The sequence below is a fragment of the Muscardinus avellanarius genome (genome assembly GCF_963383645.1).
Source record: "Muscardinus avellanarius genome assembly, chromosome: 15".
Classification (NCBI taxonomy): Eukaryota; Metazoa; Chordata; class Mammalia; order Rodentia; family Gliridae; genus Muscardinus; species Muscardinus avellanarius.
The window spans coordinates 84,388,597-84,409,931 of NC_137801.1; the positions used below are offsets into that span (position 1 = coordinate 84,388,597).

A 21,335-nucleotide genomic window follows, 5' to 3' on the forward strand; every position below is an offset into this window, starting at 1 on the left:
TTTCAAAATAAAGAATAAAAAATAAGGCTCAGGAAATTAAAACGAGAATTGATAAGTGGGATGGCATTAAACTAGAAAGTTTTGCTTATCAAAGGAAACCATCAGGAGTCTAAAGAGAAAGCCTATAGAATGGGAGATGATCTTTGCCAGCTATCCCTCCGATAGAGGACTAATATCTAAAATATACAGAGAACTTAAAAGACTTTACACTAAAAAGCAAAGAACCCAATCAAGAAACGGGTGACCGAACTAAATAAACACTTCACAAAAGAGAAGACACAAATGGCCAATAAATACTTTCAAAAAATTCAGCATCAATATTAATCAGGGAGATGCAAATTAAAACTACACTGCGACTCTAATCAGAATGGCAATCATCAAGACATGGGGAAAAAAATTGTGGCGAGGACGTGGGGAAGTTGGAACTCTTCTACACTGTTGGTGGGATTCCCAATGTGTATCAGAGTGGAAATTCCTCAGAAAACAGGCAATGGATCCACCATATAATCTAACTATGCCACTCCTGGGTATCTTCCCAAAGGGGCCAACCTCAGAGAACCACCGTAACGTATGCATACCCATGTTCAGAGCAGCACAGTTCACGATAGCCAAATGACAGAGCCAACCCAGGTGTCCATCCACAAGAAGAATGGACTGCAAAATTATGGGATATCCACACAGTGGAACTGTACTCAGCAATAAAAGAATAGAATTACGTCATTTGTAGGAAAATGGAAGGACCTGTTTATGTGAGATTGGCCAATCACAGAAGGGGAAGGGTCAGATGTGTTCTCTCACAGGCAGAAGCTAAGGCGCGATGGGGATCCCAGAGGGTCTCCAGATAATGGAGGAGAGACCTCAGCGGAGCCAGGAGGTGGTCTAGGGGAAGGGGAGGGGAAAAGTGAGGATCGATGAAGAATTATTACCACTGGGCTTGTGCACATAGGTGAAGATACCAATGTCGATCTGAGTACTCTGTATGGGGAAGGGGAGATGGGGAGTGAGGGGGCGCCAAGTGCGGTGTGCAGGTCACTGTCAACATTATTTACATTATGAGACTATAATGCACCAATAAAAGCATATAAGAAGCCGGGCGTGGGGGCGCACACTTGTCATCCCAGCGTTCGGGAGGCTGAGGCAGGAGGATCGCGGTTCGCGGACAGCCTCAGCTACTTAGTGAGGCCTCTGCAACTCAGTGAGACCCTGTTTCAAAATAAAGAATAAAAAAATAGAGCAGAGGGGTGTAGCTCAGAGGTTGAATGCCCCTGGGTTCCATCCCCAGATCCGCAAAAATAAAAATAAATAAATAAATAAAATTATATATGAAAAAATAGAAAGTTTAAAAACCCTCACATTTCAGGGCGACTCATTTTCTACAAGTACACAATAACAGTTCAACAAGAAAATAACTGTCTTTTCAACAAATCATTCTGAGCCAATGAGATCCCGACATGCAAACGAATGAGGTAGCACCCCAATTCACGCCATATACAAAGTAACTAAAAGTGGATCAAAGAACTAAATGTAGATGTTAAAACTATAAAGCACAGAAGAAAACAGAAGAGTAAATCATAACCTCGGATTAGAAAGCGGTTTCTTAGCTATCACACCATAAGCACAAATACAAGAAAACAATAAATTGGACTTCAAAATTAAAAGCATTTGTTTCAAAAGTACACCATGAAGAAAAAGAAAAAAGACAATTAACAGAATGGAAGGAAAATTCCACATGCCATACACGTGCCAAATGTGGTTTTTAAAATGTAGTTAAAATGAGGGCTGGGCGTGGTGGCGCACGCTTGTAATCCCCGCGCTTGGGAGGCTGAGACAGGAGGATCGCGCAGGTTCGAAGCCAGCCTCAGCTACTTAGTGAGGCTCTCAGCAACTTAGTGAGACCCTGTTTCCAAATAAAATATAAAACAGGTCTGGGAGGGTACCCTGGAGGTAGAAAAGCCCCTGGGTTCCACCCCCAGTACCACCAAAAAAAAAAAAAAAAATGAGGGCTAGAATCCAATCTGACTGGTGTCCTTATCACGCGATGGAATTTGAACACCCGGAGGCGTTGAGGGGTGTACACAGAGGAAAGTCACGTGAGGCACTGGGGGGCTACCACGTTAAGCTTAAAAATCATCTATCTAGGGAACCGGGGTGGTGGTGCACGCTTGTCATCCCAGCATTTGAGAGGCTGAGACCGGAGGATCGAGGTTCGTGGACAGCCTCAGCTACTTAGTGAGGCCCTCTGCAACTCAGCGAGACCCTGTTTCAAAATAAAGAATAAAAAATAGGGCTGGGGGTGTAGCTCGGAGGTAGAATGCCCCTGGGTTCCATCCCCAGACCCACACACACAAAAAAAAATCTCCCAACTTAAATTATGGGTAATGGATGTGGAAAAGTTTTTCCCAAACATATTGAAGTGGCCAACAAACAAATGGAAAGATACTCAATATCATTAGTCAGAGAACTGCAAATCGGAATCACTAAAATGAGACGCACTTCACACCCACGCAGGCAGCTATGATGAAAATGACGGATAATTACCAGTATTTGTGCAATGTAAAGAAAGTGAGAATTTTACGTACTGCTGGTGGGAACATAAACAGCACTGCCTCTGGGAGACAGTCTAGCAGTTGCTCAAAAGATCAGACGTGCTGGGCGTGGTGGCGCACGCTTGTAATCCCAGGACTTGGGAGGCTGAGCCTGGAGGATCTGGGTTTGCGGCCAGCCTCAGCTACTTAGCGAGGCCCTCCGTAACTCAGTGAGACCCATGTTTCAAAATGAAGAATAAAAAAATAGGGCAGGGGGTGTAACTCGGAGGTTGAATTCCCCTGGGTTCCATTCCCAGTACAAAAAAAAAAAAAAAAAGGAGGTCAGACATAGTTACCATACAGCCTCCAAATTCCACTCCTAGAGAGACACTGGACAGAGTCCACACACACACTTGCCACCAGTGTTGACAGTATTATCCCTAACAGACCAAAAGCAGACACGACTCACCAACTAGTGAGTCCATATAATCTTGAATATATACACACATGGGCTATTATTTGGCCATGAAAAGAAAGAAGTACTAAACTATGCATGAACCTTGAAAACATTATGCTACAGGAAAGAAGCCAGTCACAAAACACAGTTTGATTCCACTTGTATGAAATGTCTATAATAGGTGATCAATACCCGACCAATAGGTAAATCTATGTAGACAGAAATGGGGGGGGGGAGCGTAGGGCTGGGCGGGGGCAGAAATAATGACAGAAAGATTGGAGATTGAGGTTTATTTTGGGATGGTAAAAATTTCACAAATTTAATGCCAGGCGTGGTGGCGCACGCTTGTAATCCCCGCGCTCGGGAGGCTGGGACAGGAGGATCGCGCAGGTTCAAAGCCAGCCGCGCACGCTGGCTTAAGAGACCCTGTTTCCAAATAAAAATGTAAAAATAGGTCTGGGAGTGTAGCCCGGAGGTAGAAGGGCTTCCAGGAACCCCAGTACCACCAAAAAAAAAAAAAAATTTATAAATTTAATCATGTCTTCAACTGCAAAACTCTAGGAACAGACTACAAACCACAGAAGTATATGGTTTAAGAAAGTGAATATGTGGTGTTTAAATTACATCTCAAATAAACTTCTTTTTAAGGGCTCTTTTAAAAGCTAAATCTGGAAGCCAGGCATGGGGACACACGCCTGTAATTCTGGTACATCAGAGGATGACAAGTTCGAAGCCAGTCTCAGCAATTTAGCAAGACCATTTCAAAATAAACATATTAAAACTGGCTGGGGGTACAGCTTAGAGGTAGGATGCACCTGCGTTTAACCTTGCAAAACACACAAACAAAAGAAAAACCTAAGCTTGTTCTCTTCCTAGACTCCAAGACTCCCATCCAGAAAGGGGAAGGGACTGCTGTCACACGTTGTCATATCGCCGGTGTCTCACGGTGAGTGAGACACACCGGAGCCGGGCATGGGGACGCACACCTAGAACCCCAGTCATTGGGAGGCTAAAACAAGAGGACCACAGGTTCAAGACCAGCCTCATCAACACAGCAAGAGTCTCAGCCCCTGAGGGAAATCCTGTTTCCAAACCAAAAAAAATTAAAAAGGCCAGTAGTTCAGAGGTAGAATGGCCCTGGGCTCAAGCCCCAGTACTGCCAAAAAATAAATAAATAATAAACAAGTCAAAAAATAAAATCTGGAAATGACACTGGGCTTCTACTTCTTCCCAATATGGAGTTAAAGATAGGATTTACCTTTCCACTTGAAACAGTCAAAAACAAACCCCACACAAAATTTATGAAAGAATAATGTTCAATATACTAAACTTCAGCCAGGCGTAGTGGCACACACTTCTAATCCCAGTACTTGGGAGGCTGAGACAAGAGGCTCGCAGGTTTAAAGCCAACCTGGGCACCGTAAGCAAGGCTCTCAGCAACATAGTGAAACCCTGTTTCCAAATAAGAATAAAATCAGAGCTGGGCGTGGTGGCGCATGCTTATAATCCCAATACTGGGGAGGCTGAGACAGGAGGATCGCGGTGCGTGGGCAGCCTCAGCTACTTAGTGAGGCCCTTTGCAACTCAGTGAGACCCTGTTTCAAAATAAAGAATAAAAAATAGGACTGGGGGTGTAGATGAGGGGTAAAATGCTCCTCGGTTACATCCCCAGTACTGCCAAAAAAAAAAAAAAAGAAGAATTAAAAAATAAAAAATAAAAATAGGGCTGGGGGTATAGTTCAGAGGTGGAATGCCCCCGGGTTCAATTCTCAGTACTGCAAAAATAAATGGAAGGAAGGAAGGAAAGAAGGAAGGTCGGTCAAGCTGGGGGTATAGCCTGGAGGTAGAATGCTTCTTGGTTCCATCCTCAGCACCAAAAAAAAATCAAAAGAAAACTGAACACTCGGTAGTGCAGGACAGTGATCCTAAGACAGCCCCTAGCTCACCCCCGCTGCAGACTATTCAGGCCCTAGCTGAGGAGAAGCCGAGGGTCCGGGTGGGCGAGGACAGCCAGAGTTCCACGTTAAAACGGAGAAGAGCTGATGAGCAGAGAACTCCAGGGCCGAAGAGGGACGGGAGCCCTCACAGGGATCATGATCAGCACAGGCCTGGACGCACCCGAGGCCAAAAGAAAACCACGCTGTCAAAGGGCCTGGAAGGTACAGCAGGGCTGGTGCTCATGCAGGACGGAAACGGCACCTGTTCCCACCAGAAGGACTGTAAAAACCCATAAACCATTGGAAATTGAGCAGAGTGCTCCAAAAGGTCTTGCCTGGGCAGCAGGGAATAATTAATGCGAGACGGTGGCCTCGGCTTCGGGCCCATTTAACAAAAATCATTAAAAAAAAAAAAGTGAGACTTGAAAAGCACAAAATATTTCTGTGGGCTTCTTAAATGCCGTCCAGAACAAAGTTCAACAAAATGTAAAATACCCAGCAGCAAAGGAGGCGGAATTCATGCCTGGCATCCACGGAAAGATCACCACCCGGGGAGCACGGCTGTCTTACTACGCCCCCACCAAGCGGTGTGTGACTGACGAGATGTGGCGACTCAAAGCGCAAAAACTTTGTCTCTTAATCACTTGCTTGATAGCATCAAGGACAGAAACTTAACAGAAAAAAACAGTATCACAAACCTGCACACTAAGGTTCCCGTGTTATAGCCCTAAGACCATGGGACCCGCAACGGAACGAAGCAGCCTCCTCTGTCTACTGAGGGCTCCTCCTCACCCTACCTGTCGTGGGGATGCTCAGGGCGCTGCAGGAAGGAGCTAGGAACTCATCCTGCTGCGGCAGGTTCACAGCAGCAGCAGATGCAGGAGGCAGGCCTCCAGGAGAGCTAGGCAGTCAATGGAACACGCCCCTCCTATCTTTACTCAACCCCTCCTAGCCTGGATTAACCAAGATGGTGAGTCACAGCCTCATGGGCTTTTTGAAACTCCGAAAGGGCTGCTTATTTTTACTCACCCATCTATGCCTCACCCAGAGAATATGAGCTGTGTTTACCGCATCTACTTTATTTATTTTTTGTTTTTTCCGGTACTGGGGATGGAACCCAGGGGCATTTTACCTCCAAGCTATACCCCCAGCCCTATTTTTCAGTTTTTTTTGTGTGTGTGGTACTGGGGTTCCTGGAAACCCTTCTACCTCCGGGCTATACTCCCAGACCTATTTTATATTTTTTATTTGGAAAGAGTCTCTTAAGCCAGCAAGGCTGACTTCCAACCTGCGCGATCTTCCTGTCTCTGCCTCCCAAGCGCGGGGATTACAAGCGTGCGCCACCGCGCCCGGCCCTCAGTCTTTATTTTGAAACAGGATCTCACTAAATTGCAAAGGGCCTCACTAAGCAGCTGAGGCTGGCCTCTAACTGCGATCCTGTCTCAGCCTCCCAAATGCTGGGATGACAAGCGTGCACATCTACTTTATAAGCTCCAGATTGGCTGCATTGTCACGGAGACCCCTAGTTCTTCCCCATCTGCCACGCCCTCCTCTTCACCTGGTCCTTTTCTGCCTTCCTCATTGCGCTGTATGCCACGCAAGGGCATAAGGTGACTGCCATTCTTATCGTCACCACTGAGCCAAGTCCCACGTGATGCCCGGCACACATCATACAAGCATGAAGTAATACCATAATAAATCAACAGGAGAAATCTTGTCTGGCCGAGAAGACTCAAAATATCTGTAGCCAATGGGGAGAGGAAAAAAAAATAGATACTAAGCTCTCAACTCCTAAGTTGCAGAGCGTCCACAAGTATTTTCTGAGCATCAAGGAAGGGAATCATACGCACACAGCCAGAGAGCTGAGATGCTCTACTGTGCCAAGTTCAAAGGGAAAAGGCCCTAGAATTTGAGTCAAGGCCCTGCAAGTGAAGAGTACACCCAAGGAGAGCTGAACCGTGCGTCACTGGGAGGCACATCCTGGGCCTCAGGCGTCCCTCTCCTACTGCAAAGCCTTAACTCAGATAATATACAATCTTTGGCTGGAGATCTCAAAACCGAATGACCATAAAAGTATATAGCAATTACACAAAGAGAGGCTGGGAAAAACTGAAGGGGGTAAGGAGTCTGGCAGTCAACAGTATTATTTCCTGTCTCAAGCAGGTAGGAATGCCCTCAGGTTCAAGAATTTTCAAAAAGCACACGATTATTACGTGTACATAGGTTTGATCTGAACGCATTGGGTCCCTAATAAGAGAATTCTACAATAAAAGGTGAGAAACTATTCTGAAGCAAATTAAGATGTGTAAACGGATTCCACCAAATTTAAAAACGCTGCTGTTTTTAAAATTCTGGAGAGTCGCTGGGCCCTACGGCACAGGCTTGTAATCCTAGTCCTTGGGAGGCTGAGACAGGAGGAGGCCCTGATTCAAGGAAGAACCTTGGTTTCAAGTTTTATAAAAAAATGTGTTGTAGGAGTTGGAGGTATATAGCTCAGTGGTAAAGCACAGTACCCCTGGGTTCAATTCAGAGTCACACACACACACACACACACACACAGTGCCCCTGGGTTCAATTCAGTCACACGTGCGCGCGCGCGCACACACACACACACACACACACACACACACACACATTCTAGTGAGTCAATAGCTGCTGATGGGATAAAAGGAAACTCTCCTCTTGAGAATCACATGGCAAATGGCTGGCTATTACACAATGGAATCCCCCAAAAACCAGTGGAAAAACGAGTTTGGCCCAATTCCTAATACCAGTGACCTCACTGATAGTAAATAATCTGTCTTTATAGAGATAAGAAACTGCATTCATGTTTAAAAAAAAAAAAAAAAAACAGCTTAAGCTCACAGGGCTGAGTAATGGCGAGGAGAAGGCAAAGGCCGCAGGGAGGCAGGACTTCCAGCCGCTTTCCCTATTCCAAATGGCCACGTAGGGTTATCAGAACCAGGTGTTTGGTTAGACCGATGAGAAATGGGGAGACCCGGGCAAATAAATTCCTGCGCCTTTCTCCAGCACACAGATCCATCGGGCTAAAACACTTTCTGAATGCATTATTCACAACAGTCCAAAAGTAGGGACAACTTCAGTGTCCAGCAACGGGTTAACACAGACACAAGACGTGGTATGTCCGTACACTGGAATAGTATTCAGTTATAAAAAGAAACCACCACACTGCTACATGGATGAATCTCGAAACATACAAAGTGCAAAAAAACACATGCAAGAGACTACACAATATGTGATGCCGTTTGCAAAAAAAAAAAAATGTTCAAAAAAGGCAAATTTCTGCAAACAAACAGAACTAGTACCGCCTGGGGCTCTGAGTTACAATGAGATTAACTGCAAGTGGATAAGAGTTATCTCGGGGGATGGCCAAAGTGTTCTAAGACTGCTTTGTGGAGATGGTTCTACAACTCAGAGAATTTACTGAAAATCAATTAAATGTAAACTTGAATTAGGTGAGTGTCATGGCATGTGGGGGGGAGAGGGAACCTCAATAAAGCTGCCCTAAGCCAGGCATGGTGGTGCATGCCTATAATCCCAGTACTGGGAAGACTAGGACAGGAGAAACACAGCTTTAAGAGCCCCAGCAATGTAGCAAGACCCTTATCAACCTAGCAAGACCCTGTTTAAAAATAAAAAATAAAATAGGGATAGGGGTATAGCTCGAAGGTAGAACACCCCTGGATTCAATCCCCAAATTTCACCAAAGAAGAAAAAAAGAGCTATAAAAGAGAAAACTAGTTACTAGCTAGTGCAGACACCTGCTTGTAATCCCAGGATTTGGGGGGGGCAGCTAAGTAGAAGAGTAGGTTTGAGCCTGGTCTCCACAACTTAGACCCTGTTACAAAATAAATAAATTCTTTTTTTTCTTTTTTTTTTTTTTTTTGGTGGTACCAGGGATTGAACCCAGGGGCATTCTACCTCCGAGCTACACCTCCAGCCCGATTTTTATTCTTTTTTTTTTTTTTTTTTGGTGGTACTGGGGTTCCTGGAAGCCCTTCTACCTCCGGGCTCCACTCCCAGACCTATTTTGACATTTTTATTTGGAAACAGGGTCTCCTAAGCCAGCGCGCTCGGCTGGTTTCGAACCTGCGCGATCCTCCTGTCTCTGCCTCCCAAGCACGGGGATTACAAGCGTGCGCCACCACGCCCGGCTTTTATTCTTTATTTTGAAACAGGGTCTAACTAAATTGCAGAGGGCCTAAGTAGCTTAGGCTGGCCTTGAACCTGTGAACCTCCTGTCTCAGCCTCCCAAACACTGGGATCACAAGCCTGCGACACCACGCCTGGCTAATAAAAATGTTTTCAAAGAGCTGGGGGGAGAGCTCAGTGGTAGAGGTTCCCTGTTTCAGTTTTCAATGCAACAACCAAACAAAACAAAAAAACCCCACAAACAACAACTGCCAAACTCCCTTATCTCAAAGCTTGTGCAGAACAGCAGACCACATGATAGATATGAGCACAAGACTTTTATCTTGCTTCGCTTTTCTTTTTCCTCATCCCCCTCTTCTTGGGCTCCCACAGCCCCAAATAATGTCTGCACACGGGTCACGCACAAAGACACTGCCGAGCCTGGCTTTCGTTTTTTATTTTTATCCTTGATGTCGCTCCTGTTACTATTGTCCTGTCCTGTCCCGTCCAAAAAGAAACAAATGCCTGAGTGGTACAATAAGTTTAAAATCAAAGACACCACTTCTAGTCACACGTGGTAGACTAATCACATGGGTCCTGGGGTTGAACTCCCATAAAAAAACGATCCTAGGGCAAACAAAAGGATAGACGGAAGCCAGGCGTGGGGGCTCACCCCTGGAGCCCCAGGACTTGGGAGGCTGAGACAGGAGGATAGCCGCAGTTACTTAGGTCCTCTGCAACTCAGTGAGAACCTGTTTCAAAATAAAGAATAAAAAATAGGGCTAGGAATGCAGTTTGGAAGTAGAATGGCCTGGGTTCAATCCCCAGACACACACACACACATGCGCACGCGCGATACAGATAGCCGCAGAGATTATCATTTTTCTTTTTTTTTTTTTTTTGCGATATAAAGGATTAAACCCAGGGGCATTCTACCTTCAAGCTACACCCCCAACCCTATTTTTTATTTTTTATTTTGAAACAGAGTCTAAGTTGAAGGGGACCTTTCTAAGTAGCTGAGGCTGGCCTCTAACCTGTGACCCTCCTGTCTCAGCCTCATAGCCTTATTTCTACTGGGTTTTGACAGCTTAAAAAGTGGACAGAGAGCAGGGCACAGTGGTGCATGCTTGTAATCCCAGTACTTGGAAGGTTGAGACAGGAGGATCGTGGTTCAGACAGCCTCAGGGACTTAGTGAGGCCCTTTGCAACTCAGTGTGACCCTGTTTCAAAATAAAGAATAAAAAATAGGGCTGGGGTGTAGATCAGAGATAGAATGCCCCTGAGTTCCATCCTCAGTACCACGCACACAAAAAAACGTGGACAGAGCAGCAAAAGACCTAGTAAAGAGTGAAAAAGTTCCAGTCTAAGAACCTACTTAGGACCCCAAAGGGAAGTGAGACAGTTTGCCCCAAAGAACCCTAGACAGTCATCACGTAGACAGAGGAACAGGTTAAAATCAGAACAACGGGTAGTCTGCAGCCCTTTCTTCACCTCCCACAATCTGGTGACTCTCCCACAGCAGGCCATACCCACAGGCCACCAGAGAAGCAGAGAAAGTGATGCTCCAGGTGGACCACAGGGAAAGGGACCGACAGGCCAGAACAGAGATGGGGGCCATGCAAGCCCCAAAGCCCTCCACAGCCCACGGCCTTTCCTTACGAAGCTACTGCAGGATGTGCTCAGGAAGGTGAGGCAGGAAAACAACTAAGAAGATCGTAATGGCCACGAAACAAGAATGTCCTATGATGATAAGAGCCGAACAGCAGGTCCAGAGGCAATCACACCAGCCCAGCTCTGAGGTGTCTCCACGGTACAGAAATCTGAACGAGTAAGTAATCTCAAACAGTAAATTATCAGATGCACTTACCATTAGGAAAAACTGGTAACAGAGGCTGAACTTTGCTAGGCATCTGATCTATCTTCTAGGGCATCTCAGAGGAAAAGTAATGATAGGTGTACAGAAAAACTAAGCAAAAAAAAAAAAAAAAAGTAGCCGGGCGTGGTGGCGCACGCTTGTAATCCTCGCGCTTGGGAGGCTGAGACAGGAGGATCGCACGGGTTCGAAGCCAGCCTCAGCTCCTTAGTGAGGCTCTCAGCAACTTAGTGAGACCCTGTTTCCAAATTAAATATAAAATAGGTCTGGGAGTGTAGCACAGAGGCAGAGAGCCCCTGGGTTCCATCCCTAGAACCACCTTAAAAAAAAAAAAAATGGGGGAGGGGAGGGCGTTATTGTTTAAAAAAAGGAAATGTACACATATTTACGTGGTTGGCTCACAAATAAATGGTATCTCCATAGTCATAATATACACTATCATTTTAACCCAAAATTACCGTATGCCCTACTTGTTTTAAGGGAAGGCGCCAAATATTCCACTCCTATTAAACTACCAAAGTTCATCAGCAGAAATGCTGTTACAGTAAGTCAATAAATATACAAAGCTGATAAACCGAGACACAGCCGGTGGGCATTGATTTAGATACCTGGCAGTAAACATCATCACAGGAGTAGCTACAAGCATTGAAAACAGATGTCTGGGGAACAGGGTAACTCCAAATTCTGGACTGTGCTTTTTTTTTTTTTTGGTGGTACTGGGGGGGGGGTGGAATCCAGGGGCTTTCTACCTCCGGGCTATACTCCCAGACCTATTTTATACTTTATTTGGAAACAGGGTCTCACTACGTTCTTGAGAGCCTCACTAAGTAGCTGAGGCTGGCTTCGAACCTGTGCGATCCTCCTGTCTCAGCCTCCCAAGCGCGGGGGTTACAAGCGTGCGCCACCACGCCTGGCTGGACTGTGCATTTTAACATTGCTTGATTGTAAGTATGTATGTTCATAACTTTGGTAAGTTTGTAAAGCTCTTATTTATCATATACCTGAAGAAAGGTGGTTTTTAAAGTTATAATCGTGGGGGGTTTTCTTTTAATTATTTAAAGGTAATAGGGTGCCCTGTCCATCTCTAGACCAGTTCCAATGCCCGGTGGTCAGACATTGGCTGTGAAGCACAGAGCTGTGAACATAGCTACTTAGCCTCCCTTTTCCGATGATGGGAGAATCAACTGCCGGGTGCAACAACACCCCCAGTTCTCCAGCTTGCTAAGGTGTCAACCAACTTGAGCTAAGCCCAGCCTGCCCGTTCGGGGTCCCTCAAAGCCTGTTCTTCTAAGTACACAGCAAGATCGTTTCAGAAAAGGACAGGAAGAGTGTAAACATTTTTATAGCAAAGTGACAGGGTCACATTATGTCTTTTGATTCTAATAATAAAAAAATGCAAGCTGGTATTCGGTGTGCCTACTTCTTCATTTCGATTTCCTAGCTACCTGTTTTTGCAGGTATTTGAATGTACAGAGAAGCCCTACTCAAAGCCACTTAGACTTCAAAAAGAGCCCACTGCAGTGCCCGCAGCCTTCCCTTTTGTGTAAACGTCAGTGTGCCCGGAGGAGGGTCCAGGGAGAGGCAGGCAACCAGTGTTTACAGGGGTCTTCCCTCTGGCACTTTTTATCCACTAGTCTCAGTATCCTGAGTCCCAAGAGAGTAGAGGTTATCTACCTCTGCTGGGTTCACCATGGTACATGAATACTTCCAAGAAGCTCAAGGCAGGTAACTTGCAATAAGAACTTGTTGCCAGGCGTGCTGGCACACGCTTGTAATCCCAGCATGCGGGAGGCTGAGACAGGAGGATCACGATTCATGGACAGCCTCAGCTACTTAGTGAGGCCCTTTGCAACTCAGTGAGACCCTGTTTCAAAATAAAGAATAAAAAACAGGGCTGAGGGTATAGCTCGGAGGAACAATGCCCCTGGGTTCCATCCCTAGTATTGAAGAAAGAAAAAAAAAAAAAGAATTTGTTGATGAAACCACCCTTTGCTTAATCGTTTTCCCCTATCTCCCCAATTCAGTTCTAAGCTCCTCATAATGCTACCTAGATATCAAAGTTTCTAAGCTCTTAGTTTTCAAACTTGAGAAGCCCTAAAATGTATCACTGTGATGGTCCTTTAAAATTCTGGTAGGAAAAAGTACCTCCCAACATATCACTTTTATTCCTTAGCTCAGAAGGCAGCTTTTCTTCTGAGAGAAGCCAGCAGTATATTACTGAACCAGCCTCATAACAAAAGATCATATTCTGTTTGGTCAGCCATGATAAAGCATTTTCTATAAAACTCAAGAACATGTTGCTGACACTGGTAATAAATATAATATTATCTTGTTCTTTCTTCTCCGTTCTCTTGATAACCATCCTTCCCTACATCCAAAAAAAAAAAAAATTATCCTGACTCAATTCTTACGTTAACCTATTATTAGAGGGCTGGGAATGTAGCTCCGTGGTGGGAGATTGCTTGCTTAGCATGCATGAAGCCGTGGGTTCAATCCTCAGCACTGCAAAAAATATATATAGTAGTAGACCAAACTATCTGTCAACCAAATCTCCTGCCATGTAAGTATTACCAGGGAATCTCTACCCTGATAATCAAGTGACTTCTCCAAATATTAAAAATAGCATAAGATTGTAACACTGATAACTCAAACCAGCATTACAAGCAACCACACTGAATTAGTGAAAATCTATTTGTAGTATTTTTTTTTTTTTTTGGTGGTGGTGGTACTGGGGGTGGAACCCAGAGGCTTTCTACCTCCGGGCTATACTCCCAGACCTATTTTATATTTAATTTGGAAACAGAGTCTCACTAAGTTGCTGAGAGCCTCACTAAGTAGCTGAGGCTGGCTTCGAACCTGCGCAATCCTCCTGTTTCAGCCTCCCAAGCACGGGGATTACAAGCGTGCGCCACCACGCCCGGTTATTTGTAGTAAATTTTCAAAGCACTTTACTTGCAAATACCCTAATGAACCATGACCCACTCTATATCTAAATCTACTAGTGACAGAAACTGGTTTTTAAAATACTGACTCAAAAGCTAAGAGATGACCTAAAATTCCTTAAATTCCTAAAATTATCACATATCCTAATCAGAGCAGGATTTTGAAAATGGACTGCAAGGCCGGGCGTGGTGGCGCACGCTTGCCATCCCAGCATTCGGGAGGCTGAGACAGGAGGATCACGGTTCACAGAGAGTCTCGGCTACTTAGTGAGGCCCTCTGCAACTCAGTGAGACCTTGTTTCAAAACTGAGAATAAAAATAGAGGGCTGGGGGCAGGGGGTAGCTCGGAGATAGAATGCCCCTGGTTTCCATCCCCAGTCCCACAAGAAAGAAAAAAAGAAAGAAAGAAAGGAAGGAAGAAAGGAAGAGAGAAAGAAAGGGAGAGAAGGAAGGAAAGAAAGAAAGAGAGGGAGAAGGAAGGAAGGAAAGAAAGAAAGAAGAAAGAAACTTTACTGCGGAGAATGTCCTTGACTCTAATAAGTCAGTGCATTTTACTCCAATGGCCGTAATATACCTTTATCCAAGCTGGCGAATCCACCTGCCGGCCAGCCATAGTGCAGCGCTGGTCTCTCATCACAGACCTGCCCCAGCAGCAACTGCTGCAGGCATGGAAATATCCCACTGCGATGTGCCACTCTCTTTAAGTGACTGGAATAAATGAATGAGCTAATGAAAGCACCAATACTAATGATGCGCCCAGAGGGGGGAGAGAGAGCACACCCCACACTCCAGGAGCGGGCACTCTCCTGGCTCACGCAGTGCTCACACCAGTTGGGCAAGTATTTGCTAATAAAACCAAAGAAACACAATAAAACCCCACGTAGGAAGTATATTTGCTATTGCACCTATCTATAAGGTAAAAACACACTTAAACTTGCAATATGTCTAGTCCCGTTGGAATGAAACTGCTCAGATCTTTATTCTTTAGTTTAGCACACCTATTCAGCAGCAGTGTGTTATTTCAAAAGTAAGATGTATTATTTCAGAAAACGTCTCTTTGCTCCTCCAGGCCCAAAGGATGAACGTATACACTCTATCTGGAAAGCTGGGCGTGCTGGCTCACGCTTGCCATCCCAGTACTTGGGAGGCTGAGATGAGAGGATCCACAGGTTCGCAGCTAGCCTCAGCTATTTAATTATTATTATACTACTTATTTATTATACTGCTTACGTTATTATTATACTACTTACTTTATTATTCAAAATAAAGATTAAAAAATGGGGCTGGGGATGTAACTCAGAGGCAGAACTTCTGCTCCTTTGTTCAATCCCTGGTACCGCAAAAAAAAAAAAAAAATGTATATGGATAGTATTTTTGGATTATTTTAGTATATAGAAATACAGATATATCTAATACTAATTAAGGGAGAAAAAGCAAAATACAAGTTTGCAGCTATGCAAATATATATATTTATTGCAAAGTCTCCAGCAATAAGAAGTTAAAAACTATCATCATTGAGGTTGGGGGCAGGGTAGAACAGGAGAGGAAGGGGAGAGAGAAAGGCCGAAAGGTTTTCATGGTCCCGAATCAGCTAAACAGCTTTTGGAAGTTTGGAGTCGATGGGTCTTTAAGAGGGCTACACACCAACACTTGTTCAACAGGCTGGCCTCTTCCCACCTTACACAAGGGCAGGATGCTTCCAGCAAGAAGGAAATCCAGGTCTCAGGACAAGCCCGAGCATGCCACTAGGCAGCAGATCAGCTGAAACAACCCTCCTCCTCCGGATGAAAACCTCTAGTTGTACAGAAATTCACAATGTCCCCCGGCCCTCCTTACCGCCAACTAAGCACCGCCATTTTTTTATATTAATTAATTTTTTTTTTTTGGTAGTATTAGGGATGGAACCCAGGGGGCCTTCTATATCCATGCTACACCTCCAGACCTACTTTATATTTTATTTGGAAACAGGGTCTCACTAAGTTGCTGAGAGCCTCACTAAGATGCTGAGGCTGGCTTTGAACCTGCAGGATCCTCCGTTCTCAGCCTCCCAAGTACCGGGATTACAAGCGTGGGCCACCACGCCCGGCTCTAAGGGCCGCCTTTAAAGGATGCCATTTAGAGAGTCCCTGACAAAAGTGGTAATGCCTGCTCCAAAACATGAGGCTGATGATTTGTTAAAAGACAATTTACCTGGAGCTCTACCACTGAGCAGTCAAAACCCATTTTACCACCGCTGCCCTGCTAAGCCCAAGGCTCCCCAGATTCTGTGGCAATAGAACCATTTACAGGGGTGCGATTAAGTGGGTTCAGCCAGGTGAACACAGCAAGGAGGGATTCCCAAGTACCTGCCCAGTTTTTCCTCAACTCCCTGCCCATACCAGGACCACCACCCTGCCTCGACGCGAACCTGCATCTTCTCTCCCTCTCCCTCTCTCTCCCCCTCACTCCCTCCCAATGCCAACCCGCTTCTTCCCAAACATGAGTGCTATATCACTGGGCTACATGGTAACCCTAAATTGCCACCTCCTTCCTCAGCCTCCCTGACCCCTCAGATTACAGGGGGGCACTGCCGACCTCGATGCTCAAAGAAGGGTGCCCATCCCCAACTCTAGTACACATAATGCCTCCTGGAGACTCCCGCTATTCCCTTAACCTCCTCCAGTTCCCTGCGGTCACTCCCGGCGCCCCTCATCATCAGGGTCTTTGGGTGTAGAGCACCCTCCTGCTCAGCCTCCAGAGTCTACCTGGTAGCCTTCATCCAAGGACAAACAAGGTCAGGCCTGCTGCATCCTACATACACAAAATCCTCATCCCTCCTCCGAATGAGCCAGAGTTCACAGTCCCCGCTGGCTGCTGACCTCGCTGACAACTACTAATCACGGATGGATTCTACCTTTTACCCCTCCAGTCCTTTCAAGACAGAATTTCCCTGTCTCAAGAACGCACCCAAAACACAAAGTCGCAGAAGGTAGTACCCCCCAACAAAAAACAGTAAAATACTTAAAATAACAATAAAACCCCAAATAACAATAAAACCCCAAATAACAAGGCAACAAATGTGATTTAGGTCCAGTTTTAGTTTTCCACACCATCAGTTCTCCCCAATAAAGAAAATAATCAGAATGCACCGTATTTATTCAGCTTGGGAAATCAGTAAACAGACACACAGACCACTGTACTACAAACTTTCCATTTTTATGTATATGATTGGTATTCTGAATGTGAACAGAAATGTATGAGGCTCTGAATGTGACTAGAACTTCCTAAGAAAACTGGGGCGGCAGGAGGAAATACTAGAAATTGAACCTAGGGTCTAGCACACGCTAGGTCAGGGCTGTACCACTGACCTAAACCCCTGCCTCCAAAGACAGCTTTCTGTTTGTTTTTAAAGGAGGAAGGAGGAAGATTAGGGATTGAACTCAGCAGATTCTACCTCTGTGTTACAGCCTCTGCCTTTCTGTGTGTTTGTTTTGAAAATCTTTTAGTTTATGAAAACTTAAGTTTGAATATTTTGTTTTTTTAGATTTTTGAGACACTTATGAAATTGCTGAGGCTGGTCTTGAGCCTCCTGTCTCAGCCTCCCAAGCACTGGGATTACAGACAGAAGCCATCACGCAGCTTTTTAAAGATTTGATTTATAAGAATCATTCCCAGCCATCCCTCAAAAACATAAGGCTAGAAATAAATTTCTCTGAACAGAATACAGTGTTTTTCGATTCCTTTTTTTCAAGATGAAGTTATATACTGTCTAACTACACTAGACCACTTACCATTTTTGTCAGTGATGCTAAAAATTACAAACTATCCCTCCAAAATAAAGCAGTCTTCACAGAACAGATCAAAACTCAGAAACTCTCAACTCATTCGCTTTACATAAACAGTCGCTTCAAAATACGCAAACTGTTACTAAAAACTAGAAAGTTCCTAGAGAAAAATAAAAAGCAGAAAGTAGAAAACTGGAATAAAGTAGGACTAGAGACTGTTCAGCCTACAGTTGTTTTACCTGATAACATTTTTTTCTTTAAAAATTCTTAAATAACTAATTGCTATCTACTAACTTGGGTATTAATAAGGTAGTCCCAAAATACCCTGGGCAAATCAGCCAACACAGATCTAGACAAATCTCTGTGCATAACAATAAGTGGCTCTAGAAATTATACATTTAAAAAGAAAAACAAAAAAAAAAGATGCTGTCCCCACTGAAGACATAGCCTCCTGTTCCCTGTTCCAGCTCATAAACATTAAAGAACTTCTTGAGACAGTAACGTTCACTGAGACAGGTATGAGACCAGCAAGAAAATGTCAACACTGGATATGTGATATTTTTCTAAGTGAGATAACGATACTGAGTTGAAAAAAAGGAAGAAAGGGAGGGAGAGAAGAAACGAAGGAACAAATATTTAGGAGTGAAATGGTACCCAGATTGGATAAAGGAGGAAGAGACGGATACAGATGAATCAAGATTAGTCATGGGATGGTAACTGTTGAGCTGAGCTATCCACTCTTTCTTTGTGCAGGTCTGATAAGTTCCATAATGATTTAAGAAAAAAAATGCCAAGTGGTTAGGAGCAAGGTCTCAAGCCCGACGTCCCTCTGGCTTCGATGCAACTTTTGCACGGATTTCTTAATTTTTTTTTTGTTTTAGGTTTGCATAATTAGAGAATTTCTCCCTAACAGTACAGATTTTGTGGTCAGAGAGCTAAGTCATGGCCAGTATCAGGATCAGGAAAACTCCTGCCACAGCTTGAGGGGCTAAGAGGAAGGGAAATATAACAAGGAACCCGAACTGTTACCAGAAGGAGCAGCCGCCTCCTAAAACCCAATTAATCCCTGCTAGAATTTCAGCCTTTTCCTTTTTCTTACAGCTTCAAAACAGGCTGTTGCCTTCCACTGCCAGTACATCCCAGAAAGATACAAACAACCCCACTACTGAGTAACCAGGTCAAAAACAAACTCTGGCTAACTTCCTTGGAAGAGTAGACTCACCACTTAGATTTGGCCCAAAAAACTAGGTTAGGGGAAGAAAAACAAAAATAACTGCCTGATGCTTAAACAAACTCTGAGCTGGGGAGAATGTCTTCAAGCCAGTTACCAGCCAGTCAAGTGAGTTGCAACACAGTCTTTTCCAAAATTTTTCCGAAGCCTTCCGAATTCAGCCGGCCAGCGAGTTAACAAGGGCTTCCTTTCAAATTCAAAAATCTGGCCTGGGCCCCAACAGTTAACCAACAAAACACATGCTAATTCACTCGAGATCACTGAAGAAGGAGGACTCAAGTTCAGAGCGCAGGCCAGAGGGTCTACAGGGCCCGGGCCAGGGGAAGCTGGGGCAGAGGAGAAACGTCCCAGTGACAGATAAGCCCTATTCATAAAGCAGAAAAGAGACAAAAGGATCCACACTTCATTTGGAGAAGAAAACGGCTACAGTCCGCTTCCAACCCCGCCCCCCGCACACACACGCACACATTTTTAATGAGACAATGATAATTCTTCGCAGCCAGCCACAAAGCCCGGCTTCAGAGGATAATTTTTGCCCCCAGCACAACCTTGTACCCACTCTTAACAGCTAGAGAACTCCCCCGGTGCAGATAACTTTCAGAAAATGTCTAGTAATAAGAAACAAATCAAGAGAGGGAGAATAATGTAACCTTCTGTTTGGGATTTACCAAGGAAGCCTGCGCCTCCATTACCCCCAACTCTTTCATAATCTCTAGAACGGATAAAATGAAGGACGCGCTGTTTAGTCACATCAGGAGTGAACTACTCAGCACAGACTCATAGGCTCCAGATTCCCAAGTTCCATTCAGTGTGTGTGTTGGGGGTGGGGGGGGGGGTTAAATGCAAAAAAAAAAAAAAAAAAAAAAAGGCAGACCTGGGATGTGTGGGAAACCAGGGCATCCTCCCGTCTACACTCCACCTCATTTCTGTTTCAATTACACAGCTGTCAAACAGGTTATTCCTGGAATTCAGATTTTATAATCCCCACTCTGCAATTCTTCCTGCTCCTGTAGCCCAAACACACACACTCCTCCCTGCTCCCCCCCAAAAAAACGTGTGTGTGTGCGTGTGTGTGTGTCCATCAGCAGAGGGCCTGACAGCCGAGTTACAGGGTGATCCCAGCTTACCCCTAAGTGCCCACCTTGAGTGCTGAGCACACACCCGGAACCGAGGGAACCCGAACACAATTCTGAAGCAGGCCCAGACGGCGGCCCGGGGTAATCACCGGCAAGGGCGCTGCCTACCCTGGATTTTAATTCACACACAAACTCGGGAAGCCAGACGCAAAGAAAACTCAAGACTGCCTTTGTGTGCGTGTGCTTGTGCGTGTGTGTGTGTATGGGGAGTGTAGGAGGGAAATCTTTCTCCATTTTACTGAAGGGAAGAGGAAAAAAAGTGCATGCCTAACAGTGCAGCCGAGCCCCTCATCTCCAAGCCGGCGGGGCCAGGAGGTCTTTTAAGGCCAGCGCGACTCCCAGCCTCGGCTGTTCTCCGAGGCAGGGGCTGCCCGCGGGACCCCCGGCCGCACCCCGGCCCACACCTCGGGGGGCAGCGGCCCCGCTCCGGCCCGTCGCCCTGCCCCTCGGGTCCTCTCCCCCCAGAAGTTCCCAACGCCACGGGGGAACAAAGAGGGCGCCCCCACACCGACCTTATACACTTGCCCGTAGGTGCCATTTCCCACCACTTCCACCAGCTCGAAAATCCCAGCGGGGTCCTGCCGGGGAGAGAGAGGCGAGGGTTAGCATTCCCCAAGGACCCTGCCCCCTCCCCCAAAAAGGAATACACAAAGCTGGGCCGCGGCGGGGACAAAGAGGCGGCGCCGCCCGGCCTGCCCCCCCCCCGACGCCCCAGGCCCAAAGATCGGGGGGCCGGGGGCGGCGCCCGGGACCCCGCAGACAAAGGGCCCGCCGCCCCGGCCGCCGCCCGCTCACCCGCAGCGCCGAGAGGTCGATGTCCACCAGGCTCTTGGCGGGGGAGTCGTTCGCCATCTTCGCGCGGACCCCCACCCGGGTCGCGGCGAGGGCGCAGGCTGGGGCCGCGCTCAGTCCATGGCGGGCCGGGGTCCCCGGTGCACCGAGCGGGCGGCGAGCGCGAGGCCGCCAGACAAAGATGACCCGGGCGCGGCGGGGGCGGGGCGGAGGCGGGGGCGGAGGCGGCGGCTGGCGACCCCGCCCGCGAGAACGCGGCTCCCGCCCTCCCCGGCAGGAAAAGCGGGCGGAAGCCCGGCGGGCGGCGCGGAGAGTCGGCAGGGGTGGGGCCGAACAATGGCGGGGCCGGGCCGCGCCGGGGGGATGCTGCGCGCCCGGGGCGCCCCCGGCCCGCGGCGCCCCCGAGCCCCCGGGCGAGGGGCTGCGCACCCCCGGACCCCGGCGGGGGGCGTCCGGCCCAAACCCCGCGCCTGGGGCGTGTCCCCGCCCGGGAGGCAGCCACCCCATCCCCCACCGCAGGCCCAGG

The 21,335-nt window shown here is 46.5% G+C and overlaps 1 protein-coding gene across 1 annotated transcript in view; it reads right to left on the reverse strand.

The window, feature by feature from the left end:
- The window catches only part of MAP4K4 (mitogen-activated protein kinase kinase kinase kinase 4), a gene marked incomplete at both ends in the record, with an annotated part of 175,091 nt that extends 154,222 nt beyond the window's left edge, over window positions 1–20,869 (reverse strand). The window contains 2 exon segments of the mRNA XM_080711647.1: window positions 20,530–20,595; window positions 20,813–20,869. Of these exon segments, the coding sequence (XP_080567773.1) occupies window positions 20,530–20,595; window positions 20,813–20,869 (123 nt within the window).
- Between the last annotated feature and the right edge of the window lie 466 nt (window positions 20,870–21,335).